This window comes from Cololabis saira, chromosome 20 (genome assembly GCF_033807715.1).
Source record: "Cololabis saira isolate AMF1-May2022 chromosome 20, fColSai1.1, whole genome shotgun sequence".
In the NCBI taxonomy this organism is placed as follows: Eukaryota; Metazoa; Chordata; class Actinopteri; order Beloniformes; family Belonidae; genus Cololabis; species Cololabis saira.
The window spans coordinates 28,044,072-28,059,025 of record NC_084606.1 but is presented as its reverse complement, the minus strand read 5'-3'; the positions used below and the strand labels follow the sequence as shown (position 1 = coordinate 28,059,025).

At 44.0% G+C, this 14,954-nt stretch overlaps 1 protein-coding gene across 3 annotated transcripts in view; it reads right to left on the bottom strand.

Annotated features, from left to right (window-relative positions):
- Positions 1-428: 428 nt before the first annotated feature.
- The window catches only part of dennd4c (DENN/MADD domain containing 4C), a 41,471-nt gene continuing 26,945 nt past the window's right edge, over positions 429-14,954 (bottom strand). The window contains exons 12-34 of one of the 3 annotated variants that reach the window (XM_061710573.1): positions 13,563-13,787; positions 12,845-12,990; positions 12,616-12,654; positions 12,275-12,405; positions 12,046-12,178; positions 10,941-11,147; positions 10,029-10,157; positions 9,763-9,910; positions 9,521-9,670; positions 9,288-9,404; positions 7,339-7,470; positions 6,136-7,211; positions 5,354-5,546; positions 5,173-5,270; positions 4,909-5,084; positions 4,662-4,820; positions 4,398-4,578; positions 4,182-4,292; positions 3,962-4,099; positions 3,759-3,876; positions 2,746-2,902; positions 2,584-2,648; positions 429-2,238 (exon numbers count right to left, since the gene is read on the bottom strand). In XM_061710573.1, coding sequence (XP_061566557.1) covers positions 2,102-2,238; positions 2,584-2,648; positions 2,746-2,902; positions 3,759-3,876; positions 3,962-4,099; positions 4,182-4,292; positions 4,398-4,578; positions 4,662-4,820; positions 4,909-5,084; positions 5,173-5,270; positions 5,354-5,546; positions 6,136-7,211; positions 7,339-7,470; positions 9,288-9,404; positions 9,521-9,670; positions 9,763-9,910; positions 10,029-10,157; positions 10,941-11,147; positions 12,046-12,178; positions 12,275-12,405; positions 12,616-12,654; positions 12,845-12,990; positions 13,563-13,787 — 4,166 coding nt within the window. In that variant the 3' untranslated portion in view covers positions 429-2,101. The remainder of the gene's footprint in view (positions 2,239-2,583; positions 2,649-2,745; positions 2,903-3,758; positions 3,877-3,961; positions 4,100-4,181; positions 4,293-4,397; positions 4,579-4,661; positions 4,821-4,908; positions 5,085-5,172; positions 5,271-5,353; positions 5,547-6,135; positions 7,212-7,338; positions 7,471-9,287; positions 9,405-9,520; positions 9,671-9,762; positions 9,911-10,028; positions 10,158-10,940; positions 11,148-12,045; positions 12,179-12,274; positions 12,406-12,615; positions 12,655-12,844; positions 12,991-13,562; positions 13,788-14,954) is intronic. The other 2 variants (XM_061710574.1, XM_061710575.1) reach the window with 2 other exon arrangements.

The following is a 14,954-nucleotide window of genomic DNA, read 5'->3' as shown; positions in this document are numbered from 1 at the left end:
TTAACAGTTTTATGACTATAAAAGATCTAAGAAGATAAGATGCTACACACACAAGTATGTTGTTTTAAAGGGCGGTTAACTGATTTTAACATTTAAAAAAAAAAATCTAAATACAAAAATTACTTCCTTGCTTAATTTTTGAGTATTTAATATTTGAATGACTTGAGCTCAAACTTGTTGGAGGTTATGTCAATGTCTCAGACATCAGAAACGTTTATCCAATACCCTGCTGTTAAAGACAGGGTAAGCAATTTCCCAGGTTGTGTTTGTGCACATGAATTGGGAGAGTGGAGGAGAGACTCAGGAGAGTTCATGGTGGGAAGTGGTTTGTTCTGTGAAGATGCATTCATCTGTTCAAATCAAAGTTGAGCCTCCAGGGGGCTTGTAAACATCTACAGGACAATAAAGACACACTCACACAGTGTCCGTCGGTTCACAAACTCATTTATTGCAGCGCACTTCAGTATAGACATTCATTTCCTTTCCACAGGACGGTAAGAGATTTAATCTATTATTTAAAAAAAGAAGAAGTCTTTTCTGTACAACCAAACATTTCAAATTTACAAAGTCAGCACAGGAAGGAATCCCTTAAGACAGAATAAAGGGGAAAAGGCGGTTGTTAGGCATAAAACCTCCAAGTCAGCACACCATTTGCAATCCAAACATCAATAATACAAAAATAAATAACTCAATTTCATTCTTTCTTTCTCTTTTTTTTTTTTTTTTAAAGAAAACTGGTGTACATGTTAATATTCAGATGTGGTTTCATATTATTCTCACCCTCAGTTTTTTTTTTTTTTTTTTTAATCTATGCAGTGCAAACGGGAATATTTTACATCATTTCATCTGTACAACGTTAATCTCCCAATTCCACAAATAAGTCACTCTAAACCCATTTCCCAATAGTTCACCACAGCACGTCTCTGACCCCCCCTCACCCGTCTGTTTCAGCATTTAGTGGAATGTCACGTCCGATTCTCTCTTTACACGGGTTATCATCAATATTGAAGAAAGAAAAAAAGGCCCTTTGCTCTGGAAAGCTGTACGAGCTTGCACGATTACTCAAACACTGGGTTAAACTCTAAAAAGCCTTCCACTCTGCATGTAATACTTCTACTTTAACCCCTTAATGGTTTATTCTATGCTAGAGTCATTAAGAGCTCAGAGTACATATTAGTTATCATTTTAAGTAATTTTAGCTGAAAAAGTACAGTTTTTTACAGTTAAAAAAATGCAGATAGTAAAAGCGTCTTCCTGTTGGAGTAAGCGTGTCTTATTCTAATACGCCTGAATCAGTAGTGTGGCACTCGCTCATTTTTCCTCTAAAGCACGCGTGGAGACTGCTATTAAGTGTCACTGCAGAGGTCTTGTGAGACCTTACGTTGAGTGCAGGGCATCTGGAATGTTGCGAATCCATTTTTAGTGATAAATAACTAGTGATTGTCCATGGCCTCGGCCCTCTCCTGTTCACATGTACTGTCAAAAAAAACATAGTTAACACAAAACGGAGAAACAGAAACAAACATGTGAAAACAGGATCATTCAAAGTCATTGAGACCCACTGCCTGAAAAATAAAAGGGGCAAACCCGGATTTCAGATTTCCCACTAAAGTGAATAATGTATACAAAAAACAGGTTATGGAAGTGAGTTTTTTTTGTCTTGTTTTTTTTTTTTTTTTTAATAAAGTGCATAAAGCAGCACTGATCTGGACAGATTTTTTTTTTTTATGCAAAGTGTGTGAATAGCATGATGACGGGGAACAGACTGTGAAAACACGGACGGGGAGGTCAATACATTCTTATCAGTGATTAATCAATCTATTCACCACCTGCAAAGAAACGTGGCTCAACTAGTCCCAAAATATTCATTGCAACTTTCCAAAAAGTGAACAAAAAAACAGTTGCATTTGAAGGCAACTTTGTGAAAAACCTCAGAAAAAAACCCCAACATATGAAGGTTGTCAAGAAAAGCAGGTCATGAAGAAGACTAAGAACAAGAAGTACCATGTTTAGCAACTGGGAGAAGGTTATGTTTTTCCGCCCGTGATTGCGAATGATCGATGAGATCTTCCACCTTCTCTGCTCCAGGAGGTGGCCATGTTCAGATGATGGGTGCGCCGAAACATTTAAGGCACGACTGGACGCTGACGCCGGGCGGGGCATCGATGCAGTGCAGAGATTTGAGCTGATCGGCGCTCAGTCCCTCGTAGGCGAGCCGGTACTCCCTGTCGAAGGCCTCTGCGCGTGACAAGGGAGGGTGTGGGAAGTCAGACTTTTAACTCAGAATTAGATATTAAACCAACTTCCCATCTGACTTTAGGGAAGGGAAGTTTATCTGTATAGCACAATTCAACAACATGGTGATTCAAAGTGCTTTACAGAGACATTAACACATCACATAGTAGAAATAAAAAGCATGATTTAAAGTTTAAACAAAAAAATAAAACAAAATAGAACAAAAAAAGCAATAATTAAAGACAGACAGACAGACATAAGTTAACCAAACAAAAATAAGAAAAATAAAACGCAAGGAATCACTTCATTTTACTGGTTCCTCCTTTCTTTTTCGAAACGCTCACTCACCTACGTCGATGTTTTCCCGTCCCAGGGCAATCAGTGACAGAAACAGTATTTCTCTGTAGACACCCCTGACAAAAAAAGACACAAAACATAAAGATACACTTTCACTGACTTGAGGAAGTAGTAAAAAAAAAAAAAAAAAAAAGAAGACAAAAAGGGGCTGACCTCTGTCGTTTGACACCGTCTGGACGATGTCTGATCTCTCGGATCAGCAGGTTGATTGGTCCGTACACGTCATTGGTCTGGATGTTGCGAACAATGGTGTTGAGAAGCGTACGGATCTCCTGGTGGTCTGATGGAGCCAGAGTTCCCCGTTTCCCCACTAGAAGACACCAACATGTAAAACAAAATTAATAAAAACAAACAAACAAACAAGTGTGTCAAATTTTTAACTCGTCACTTTGGCGCCCTCTGGTGGAAGTTGTACCTCATTACAACCAGATTATTAAAAAGAGAGCACACAGTGACTGCGTTTACATGCACTCAATAACCCTTTTAAAACCCGAATATTGGCAATAACCCGAATTTGCACGGCCATGTAAACATCAATAACCCCTTTGAATAACCCGAATTTGCTCAAATTCCGGTTTTTAAACCCGAATATATAAATAAATAAATACATAAATAAATACATAAATAAATATATATATATATATATATATATATATATATATATATTACATGACCGAATATAAATATTCGGTCATGTAAACGCCAAACGGAATATCCCGATCAAACGGAACATGAATTTGTTTTCTGCGCATGCTCTGTTCGCAAGGAATCCTGGTCTTTTGAGTCCAGGAAGTTCTTATAAACACGGAGAAACGCAACACCACGCCACACTTGGAGTGAGGAGGAGACTAATCACTTCATAAATGTAATGAAGGATATGAACATTTCTGCATTTGTAGACGGTAGAAAGTACGGGGATAGCGAGATTTACAAGAAAGTGAGCGAAAACTTGCGCGAAGCAGCATTTGTTTTGAATTTGGATACAGGAAGAAGCAGCAGAAATGACGGGAATTGCGTCATTATGTTCTCTGCGTGTCGCTGGTTTGATCGAGATATCCCAAATGATTAATTACCATGTAAAAGGAATATTCCGAATGTTTCAGTAACCGGAATATTAGCAATAACCCGAATTTTGACTGCATGTAAACATAGTCAGAGACACTTACAGAAGTTCCTCCAGAGCAGGTAGAGGGGTTCTCCAGGTTCCTGGTGCAGGTTGATGTTGTCCCACAGGAGCTGTATGCAGACCTGCTTACTGTCCTGGGACAGCGAAGTCAGGGGCAGCTGCAAAGATACACCTTTACGTCACAGTCAACACTAACATGACATATGACAGTTACGTAATGAAACAGCAACAACAAAGTGTCACCTGTACTCCGTGGTTGCAGTGTTCAGAGGTGAGGATGAGACCAGGTAGGTGGGTGGGCAGGTCCAAGCGGCGGAAATACCACACCAGGTTCCAGAAAATGATTGGATGTTGACTGAGGAACTTGTGTGTGTAGATAACCTGAAAGGATGGAGCCAAAATATAAGACTTTAAAAAGGTTCCTCTGTCTGATGCAGACGTGTACTATGGTAAATATACTTACTTGATCTCCCTCATTCTCCAGCAGGGTCTCCAGCTCCTTACGCAGAACCAAGGGGCTGAGATACGGCACAGAAACGGGTTTGGGGTTGGGGCGCTTTGTGCCGATGCCATCCTGATGAACACATGAAACCCCATTAGGTGATTCCAATACATTATATCTAAAAGCAGCGTGATTGTCAGTGATTGTTTAGTATGGGACCGGGGCCGGCGGACTGACCGACACCTCTTGGAGACTGCAGGGCAGACTGGTGGTGGAGACGCCGTGTCCGGGTCTCTGGGAGTAGTCCAGGCTCTGCAGCGGACCGCCCACGCTGTTGCTGCGTGTCAGGGAAGTCCCGCTGCACTTCTGGTGTTCCAGGAGACCCAGGGGGTCCGACTGCACCGGCTCTGGGACCAGACTGAAAACGTAACGAGCAAAGACGAGTCACAAGATGCTGCAGGGTTTTTGAGTTATGTGCAGGTAATTTCGGTGAAGCTGCACCTCTTGTGAGCTCCAGGACGATTATCCGGGGCCTCCCTTGGATTCTCCTCGGGGAAGCTGATGAGGTCCGGTGCCTTTATATCCGCCGCGCTGCTTGCTGTGGGGTGAGGGCTGCTACTGTGGATGCTGTCTCCTGACGCACTAGGATTCATATAAAACCTGGGAAAAAATCATAATAGAGGGCAAATTTATAAGGATCTCCACTTACCCCGACAGAAGAGAAAACACCAAGTCAACCCATTCCTACCCAGGTATCGTGCGGAAGTCATGAAACTCGATGTGAAGTAGGGGAAGGAAGGCCGTCTGACAGAAAGGACAGTTGGTGTTGAGGTTGGAGTCGTCTGCTGTCCAGCCAGCCATGATCTCCTCGTCGTAGACCAGCGCCTCGCAGGAGCGGCACTGGGAGCAGCTGGACATCAGCACCTGTCGATGAAGAACCGGTCAAGCATGACTCTACCTGAGGTTTGCAGCTGTTAACAGGTACCAAAGGCTGGTTCTGTGTGTTTCTGACCTCTAGTGCACAGTTCTGGTAGATACTGGAGGAGGAAGCGTGATGCGAGGAGCTTTGCTCAGAGTCCGGTCCTCTGCCTGCACGTCCGGGAGCCAGGTCTGCAAATGGAAACATAAAACCGCCGTCAAAATCGTCCTCTCAGACCTTTGTTTTGGATTTACACGAGCGAGCGAGTGCTTACGCGTCTGTTGGGTCCCTCGGCCCGTGTCACTGCTGCCGCTGCTGCTGCCCAGACTGGTGGAGCTCCGGTTCAGGCCGTTAGCGACCAACCCTGGGATTCCTCTTCTGTCGGGACTCTCATCCGAGTCGTGTACCGACAGCATGTTTTCATCCAAGTGGACCGGGAAGCCGCCGCTGCTCTGATCCGGTTCCTCCTGTTGGGAAAAGTTGGATAAAAAAGAGGTTAAACTGCTTCACATCCTCAGTTCCTGTTAAGAGGCACCAAGTACCGTATTTTCTGGACTATAAGCCGCACCTGCATATAAGCCGCAGGTCCGCTATTTAAAAAAAAAAAGAAGATATGCAAGCTGCAGATATTTATGTTGTTAGATTTGATATCTACTACATGTATAGAAGGATTTTGAACTGTAAATGATGTACATGTTTGTACCTAAATAGATCCTTTCCTAACAGTGTCTTTTAACACGGCAGCAACTTTGCTGATTAAAACGGGACAGAACCAAGAGAGAATAACCAGTATTTATTTATCTGTTTATCTGTTTGAAATCTGCTTCTACCTACTTCTATCTACTAAAGAAGAAGTAGTGTATTCTTCTTTGCATTTATTTTGTCTTAGTTTTTATTCTAATTCCGGTTAGAGCGCCCCGAGCGGTGGAAGAAAAATCGCTGCACCTTTGTATAAGCCGCATGGTTCAAAACCTATGAAAAAAGTAGCGGCTTATAGTCCAGAAAATACAGTAATCACATGTACGTGAGATCAGGAATCATCAAGCAGATGATTACCTCGTCATCCGAGTACGAGTACGCCGATGCCACTGCTCCCCACACCTTGCTGGCCACGTTCGCCGCCTGCTTCATGCTCGACTTCAGTACATCAATTTTGGGTCCCGACAGCAGCGTGTCCATCTTGATGCCTGATATGGAGTTGATGACGGAGCCCAGCGACCCCCCCTGCGAGGACTTGACAAGGGCCGTCAGCGAGGACGACCTGGCACTGGGGCTCGCCGTGGTGCTCGCCGGCGTCTTGCTCTTTGCTGCGAAGGTTTTGGAGCGAGTGACGGTGGCGGGGCTCCGTTTGGGCGTGTCCCCCGGCGAGCCGGTGGGGGTTTTGATAGGAGGCACCGGGAGGCTGGACCTGCGCTCCAGGGGCTGTTTGGGGAGTGTGGGGGTGTCCGTGAGGTCTCCCTGGGACTGCTGCAGCTCCATGCTGGAGGCCTTGGCACCCATGGGACTCCTCAGACTCATATACATTTCGATTTCCTCCGCCAGGTTGCGGGACACCACGGCAGGCACCGGGCGGGGCTCCTGGCTGGTGACAGAAGCCGACTCGTCGCTCTCCGTCACCAGGAGGGAGAGCGGGTCGGCCCCCGCCTCCACATCCGCCCTCTCCAAGGTAGCCCCTCGCCCTCCGGACTCATCCTCCTGTGATTCAGTATCCTTCCTCTCTCGTTTCCCCTTCACCTCCGTCTCATCTCCTTTACCTTCATCCGGCACCTCCGAGCCGTCCTCCGGCGGCCGTTTCTTGAGCGAGCCCCCCTTATCCTCCTCGGGCTCCTCCTCCACGTCTTCAAAAAGAGCCTTGGACACGCTGTTGGCGGGAGGGGTTTGAACTCCGGACAGCGCCGCCGCTAGGATGCGAGCGTCCGCCCCCATCTGGCTGGCCATGTGGTCCACGCCCTTCTCCAGCAGCATCCCGGCGCGGGTCTCGGCGCTGAAGCTGCAGCTGCGTTCGGAGAAGGCCTTCTGCCGCTGCTGCTGCTGGGACTGCTTAGCCCCGTCCCCGGAGGGCAGCGACGAGTCCTCGTCCGACAGAGACACGCTCTCATTCTTGCTGCGTCTCCTAAACAGCTTTCCTGTCCCTGCAGGATGCAGAAACACAATGAATGTCTGCTTACCGATTTAACAATTTTATTTAAGATGAAATAACTTCTTTTCAGCCTGAAATAAAAGAGGTAGAAACAACAGCTGCCACAATCCATTCCTCACCTTTCTCCCGGCCGTCATCGAAGCTTCCTGTGGACAATTTGACGATACTTGGGACGTGTGGGAGGACGTCGACGGGGCTGGGGGGCTCCGCCACGGCGACTGCGCTGTCCACCGAGCCAGCGATGTCACCTCCTGGTTACAGGAAGAGAAGATGGTGTTTTCATGTAAATGTAGCAACATGGAGGATGGGGCGACTGCATAAACCTTCCTAGAATCCAGGAAAAACGTTATTTACTGCAGACAAGTTTAAAGAAAACCATTCAATCATTTTTGGGGAGTTCACTGAACGAACTGTATTTAAATATAAACATTTTTTTTTTAAAACTACCTATAATTTGATGTGTTAATCTTATTAAAATTAAGCTGTCAACTGTATTTAATCTCTTTTTAAAAATGAGGATGTTAATTGTTGCAGTTCTGCAAGAGTAATGACTATTCTTGACTAAACGTCCTCCGGCTCTGTATCAGTTTCACATTAAACTGATGGAGTACCGTATCGGCCCGAATATAAGACGACCCTCTTTTTTCAAGACTCAAGTTTGAAAAAAGACTTTTTGAACACCAATTTCAATTTTCATACAGAAAATAATTACAGTACATCTGAAACAAATGATTATAACAACATATTCAAGAGAAAAAGCATGTTATTTTGCCTCATTCAAATCAACATCTTGAAGTTTGCATCATAACTTCTCCTCAGCTGCAGGTTAACCTGCCGATCTTTCACCCACTTTTCTCGTTTCTCCATCTTCTGTTATCTCTTCTCTTATTTTCTCCTCTTTTCTTTCTTACCGCTATTTTTATTTTTCTTCTTTGTGACAGGGATTCGCTTTGGCCTGGGGAGTTAAGTTCAGCATTCGCTTTAAAGATATCTGGCGTCATCTAGTGTTGTGAATGGGTATAATGTCTAGACCCCGAATGTAAGACGACCCCCACTTTTTCAGTCTTATTTCAATGCAAAAAACACTGTCTTATATCTGGGCCAATACGGTATTTGCTTTTTTCTACCGAAGCATCTTCTCGCTGCAGCGATCCCCTGCTCGGAGCAAAGAAATGGCTAAAGTCGGCTAAGATCGGGGAGGCTCCTCTGCTGCTCATGTCCCACAAAACAAACTCTGGCACTCTCCGTTCAAACGAAACCATGGACTTCCACAGACTAGATGTGGCCTTGAAGGCAGCAGGCAAGTCCCACACGTAATGGACACTGGCACAAGACGTCCATCTCCATGGATACACACCAGGTCAATAAGCCTGAAATATAGTCAAGGCCGAGGCCATTTGAAGCTTTGACGACGAGGGAATCAGATTATAAAATCGATATATCAAATCTAACAGGGAGCCGTGTTGGTGCTTTTTAATGTCTGAATGAGTTTAACTGCAGCATTTGAACCAAAGCAGCAGGATTTAAATCTGCATAACAGAAGTCAAAGCAAGAGGTTGTTTTTTTTTTTTTTTTTTTTTTTAATATAAAATCAGATGAAACAAATATAAAAGACCAAACTTCTCTAAATTTAGCAAAACTGGGGTTTAAACTTATTGGTTTCAGAATAATCCAAACTAATTGGATAGTATATAAACTTTTCTCCCTTCAGCTATTACACAGAATGCATCGGGGCTGCTGAAACTCTAGGTCAAGGTTAAAAACCTTATTTACTCACATTTCAGTGATCATCCAGCTTTGTTCTCATTCATCTGGCTTGTTTTATTCAGTTTCAACTTATGTCCGTCTGTCTTTAACTAATTATCCTGCTTTTAAACACTTTTTATTGCTTTCATGCTTTGAACCGTCTTGATCATGAAATGTGCTACACAAATAAATCTGCCTTGCAAAAGAAAAAAACTAAACAAAAACACAAATCTAAGTTGTGTTTGCATGTTAGATAACATCCTGATCCCTGGAACTACGGTTTATTCATGATTCCTGGCGTCGTGCGTGCGTGGGTCCTCACCATTATGCTGCGCCTTAGCGCTGTTCCTCTGGTCTGCTGAGAGGACGGCCGTTTGTAAAGTCTCCATCAGCTCCTGGTGCAACTCATCCTTCGACCCGTAGCCCTGATCGGACTGGCCTGCAGGTTATTCACACATACATTAGGCCGTTCCCACAGATACATTCAGTGGTGCTTAAGTGAAGCTGCAGATCAGATTTCAGAGCCGGAGATCAGCAGCTCTGGAGAAGCGGTACCTGTACTACACTGGCTGTCTGCAGTGTCTCCCATCTCATGGTCCGGGGCGAACAGGTTATGTTCCTCGCCGTTGGCTTCGCTCGAGCTGTCAACGCTGCCGTGACTCAAGCTGTCTACGTCAGTGACCGCCGGCACGCTGGCCGACTCAGCTACACGCAGCAGGAGGAGTGGCGCGTTAAAGGAGGCAGGACAACAAAACACAAGACTACAGAAAACCTGTGAGGAGGAGTTTGATTCCCACCTGCGGTGGTTCTGGTGGAGCCCTGGCTGGGAGAGATCCCCTTCTGACCGTGCTTGAACTGGGCCACCCCTCGGAGCACGTTACGCAACTTGGTCCACATGAAGAGGCCGCTGCGGTTCCGACTCGGCCACGGGCTTTCCAGGACCGCCTGCAGGGAGCAGACGGACCAACGAAAGGACATTCATGAACACGAAGACCCAATAACCACTTATAATATTAATCAAATGAAGAGTTAACGTGATTCAGAAGTGAGGAATAAACAAAACCTTGTTGTAGTATCCGTATGTGATGGCGTTGGGATGTACTCCAGCTTTCTTCATCTCCACCAGGACCCGCACAGCCATCACAGGAAGACCCCACACGCCGCAGAGCTGCATCACCACTCTGTAACACACCTGACACGCACGCAGAAGCAGCTTATCACAACTAAACACAAACAAATAGACTCCAGTCATAGTTTGGGATGATGATGATGACTCTGATTCAGATTCAGATGACTTTATTATTACCGTATTGGCCCGAATATAAGACGACCCCCTCTTTTTCAAGACTCAAGTTTGAAAACAGAAACAAATTATTATAACAACATATTCGAGAGAGAAAGCATGTTATTTTGCCTCATTCAAATCAACATCTTGAAGTTTGCATCATAATTTCTCCTCAGCTGCCGGTACCTGCCGATCTTCCACCCCCTTTTCTCCAGATTGTTGCTACGTTTCTCAATTTTCTGTTATCTCTTCTCTTATTTTCTTCTCTTTTCTTTCTTACCGCTATATTTATTTTTCTTCTTTGTGACAGGGATTCGCTTTGGCCTGGGGAGTTAAGTTCAGCATTCGCTTTAAAGATATTTGGCGCCATCTAGCGTTGAGAATGGGTATAATATCTAGACCGCGAATGTAAGACGACCCCCACTTTTTCAGTCTTATTTCAATGCAAAAAACACTGTCTTATATTCAGGCCAATACGGTAATCCCTTTGGGAGGTTCCCTCAGGGAAAGTGACATCTCCTTCTCACTCATTCAGCACTGTCATATACAAGAACCAAGAGGAGAAATAAAACACCAACACCCATAAAATGTAAATGCAAATGTACATGCATACATATAGAATAGGTATGCATGTACTCTGATCATTACATAAGTTAACAATCATCTGAAAATCATATAAAGCGAGCCTACTTCGTCCAGCATCTCCACCTCCGTGGCCCTCATCTTCAACAGGACGTTGTAGGCCTGCTGCATGGCTCGGCTCTTGGACTTGGCCAGCGTCACGCCCGCCGGCAGGCAGATGAACCACAGGCTGTAGCAGTGGCTGAACAGGCAGCGCGCCCACAGCAGCGGGTTGGCGTAGAAACGCTTCGCCATCTTGTACGCCAGCTTGACCTCCTGATCAATCGGGTGGACATATGAATGAATGAATGAATGAAGTTTATTCAGTCATGACAACACAAAACACCAAAAAAAAACATTGTGCACAGCATTAACATTTCATACAAAACAAACAATGTGTTGAACAATAACTGAAAAGGCATAGGCTGAAGCAAAATGCTTATAAAAGCCTATCCTATAGTACCAACTTTCTTTTTTTTGGCTACCGACCTCCAGAAAACCAAAAAGAGAATAGAAAAGCAAAGAAACAACAAAAGGCAAAGAAACAATAGAAAAGCAAAGAAACATTTACAGATAGTCAATTGCACTTATACGCTTCAAAAATAGCTTTACAAACCATTTTCTTAAAAACAAAAAGAGAATGACATGTTTTTAAATGTATGTTGGCATCATTCCAGAATTTAACTCCAGTAATGGAGACACATCTCCTTTTCATACCTTTTTTAGCTTTTTGTACTGTGAAACTGCAGACACCTCTAAGATTGTAACAAGTCTCCTGAATTGAAAAGAACCTCTGTATTGAGTCAGGGAGCATTTTTGATTTTGCTCTGAACATAATTTGCATGATTTTATAATAAAACAAATCATAAAATTTAATAACATGAGAATTTAGAAAAAGTGGATCTGTGTGAGCGTAGTAATCAGCCTTATTGATGATACGTATGGCTCGTTTTTGAAGTTTTATTATTGAATTTAAGGTGGTTTTAAAGGTGGATCCCCACAATTCCACACAGTAAGATAAATAGGGAACAATCAATGAGCAATCAATGATGAATGAACATATCAAGTGTTACTCAGCAGAACAGCATTGTTACTTCATTTTTAGTGCTGCTAAAGGAGTTACTGGAACACAGATATGCCTCAGTAGCTGGTATGACGGCTATGACGGACACACCTGCTTGGTTCTCTTAGCCAGCAGCGCGGGACTGTTGGACAGACTGGCCCGCGCCGCCCGGCTGCTCATCGTTGGACGCAACTCTCTGGGACGGTCAAACAAGTTCAGCTGCAGCCGGGGGAAGCATTTATATCTGGGGAGGGCAGAACAGGGGGGTGTCAGGGTGCTGTGAACACAAAAACCTCTTCATCAGAACCTCTTCATCCAACTGCGGCTCAGACGGACTTACGTGTACCGAGGAGCGGGTTCGGGTCCGCTGTCAGCCGCAGGTTCAGGGGGCATTACAAAGACGGTGTGCTCACTCTTTTGAGACTCGTCCAGCTCCAGGAGTTTAGTGTCCTCGGATGACTCTCCTTCGACCTGCAGGAAAAGTCATTTCCTCTGAGACGGTACGATTTAAAACAACTACAAACACATGTTCAACACGCTAATTTGATTGTGGTTAAGATTTCAGGTCAAAGGAAAAGCCAGAAAAAGTGCATGCCTTTACTGCATGTGTTTATTTATTTATGTCACATCAGAAACAGAGAAAACAAGCTGGGAGAATCCCTTCACGGAGTCCATAATTACCTTGGTACCCTTGTCTGTGATTTTATCAGAGGGAAAAAGCTGCAAGGAGAGGAAAGAGAGCAAAGGCACCAGAATGAATCAGAGGAAATTTGGGCTTCCGTAGTCTTTCCCAGGGTGCTGATGTTATTTTGCCAATAAATCGCTGGGAAAACAAAGGCTTGTTCCTGGAAGCAGACCTGACCTGGAAGAGATAACAAATACTAGCGGCCCCACGGCAGCGGGTAATCACCTTCTCCACGCAGTCGTCAAAGAACGCCAGGCCTGTGTCCTTGTCGCTGACGAAGGTGCACTCCTCGATGAAGCGAATGAAAATCTGGGTCTTGGTGAGCTGGGAGTAGAACTTCTGATGGGTGCGGTCTCGGCTTTTGAGAAACCCTGCGAGAGGAAGAGGAGACATTTCTGTGTCAGTTTCATGTTCGTTCAGGTCCGACTCAAATTCTCCTTCAGTCCTGACATCAGTTTTATTTTCCAAAACCCTGAAGTACCGGGTTTGATAGCAAATATATACAATATGATCTGGGATTTCTTCTTCTTTTGAGGTCTCGCCATTTATTACACTTGAGATGACATCAATCAATCAATGAACAGTAATATGGAATAGCACCGACCCGAGAGGACTCTCCTTCCTTCAATCAGACCTTTTAAGATTGATTCATGGGAATGAAGCTAAATGGAAATAACTTTAGAAACAACTGGGAGCAGGTTTCCTGACATAACTACGACATCCTTATCGCAGCTGATTGAAGAGCTGATTGATTTTAAAAACACTTAGAGTGATATTTCAGATGCTCCTTTAAATAGATATGTGAATAAAAGTAAATCAAGGCTGAAAATCATGCACGAGGTACAAAGCCAGGAATGTTTAACAAATCTATATCTGTATCCACAGAAAAATTACCAACAAGTCTGACTGCGGTAGTCATAGAAACCCTTTAAGGCTTGTTTACCTTGCAGGTCGTAAAGGGAGTCTGCAGCCGTGGCCTTTTCAGACGGCGCCTGGGTGATGGGTTTGAGGTAGGAGCGGTAGCCCTTCAGGATGGAGGCCATGAAACGAAGGAAGGCCTCCTGGATTTCCATTTCGAGAGCCATTTTTTTCTTGTGCCACGTGAAGTCCGCCTCGATGGGGGTCAGATCAAGTGCAGAGTCTTCCTGTGGCATTTGACGTATTGAAGCTGAAACAAAAACCAGGGTCAGGAGAGCCATTTAAAGTGTTCTTGCTTCCTGGCACACACTTAAGGACTCAACTGCTTCTCTGTTTCCCCCCCACACAGTTGATCCCTCTCTATACTGCGGGTCACCTTTCACAGTCTCGCTGCTTCACAGATCTGCATTGTGTTCTGCGTTCTGATTGGCTAAACAGTCCGCCCGCTACAGTTCTTAAATATAAGCGATGGTGGCATGTCGGTTTATAAGAATCTTTTTGCCCAGAAGAAAAAAAGAGCGACAACAACTACCCATAACTATGTTCTTCTCTGGAAAAAACACACCTGCACCACGGGCTTTAGAAGACTACAGAGCGGAATAAAGTCAGGAGGCAGCGGCGCAGTCAGAAGAGCAGTGAAATAGGCGCATTTTTCATTTTCTCTCATTCAATCCAATTACTCGGGTCGCGGTGGCGCTGATTTCCGCAATTTCATCACATCATGTGGACAGGCAGTACTCTCAAGCATGGGTAGCCGCATATGAAACAGTCTAGCAACTACCATAAGAGAATGTGATACATATGCAACATTCAAAGCTAACTTGAAAAAAATGGTTGCTAAACAGACAAACTTGCGACCATGTTTGATGTAACCGCTGTCATATTGTTATTACTACTACCTCTCTTTTATTTTGCAGTATATATTTATAACTAGTAGCACTTTATAGTGATATGCAGCAGGGAGACGTGCAATCGTCATTAGTACTTTTGTAAAAGTTATTGATACACAGCAGCAGTTTATCTAATATTATTTATATTTTACAAGGGCATCGTGCAATTTAGATTAGCATTCTTTAAATTTGTGCAATAAATATTTTATCAATGCATCAGAACTTTATAGTAAGCACTTTCCCTCTTACCACCTACCACTGAATGATCTGTGTATTTGTATTGTGAATGTCTTGTTTTTTTCTTATTCTATTTTTAATGTGTTTATAATTCCAATGTAACATCAATCTGTCAAGGGACTACAGATGTAAACTAGCCTATGGCTATAATCTGGCATATTTACATGTAAATGTTCATTAATATGCACTGTCCCTTTTAAATAAATAAATTTAAAATTGAAATTGAAATTTGAAGCCTTGTGTAATGATTGTAAAAAAAATAAAGGTTAGGGTACTACTTCACGGATTTC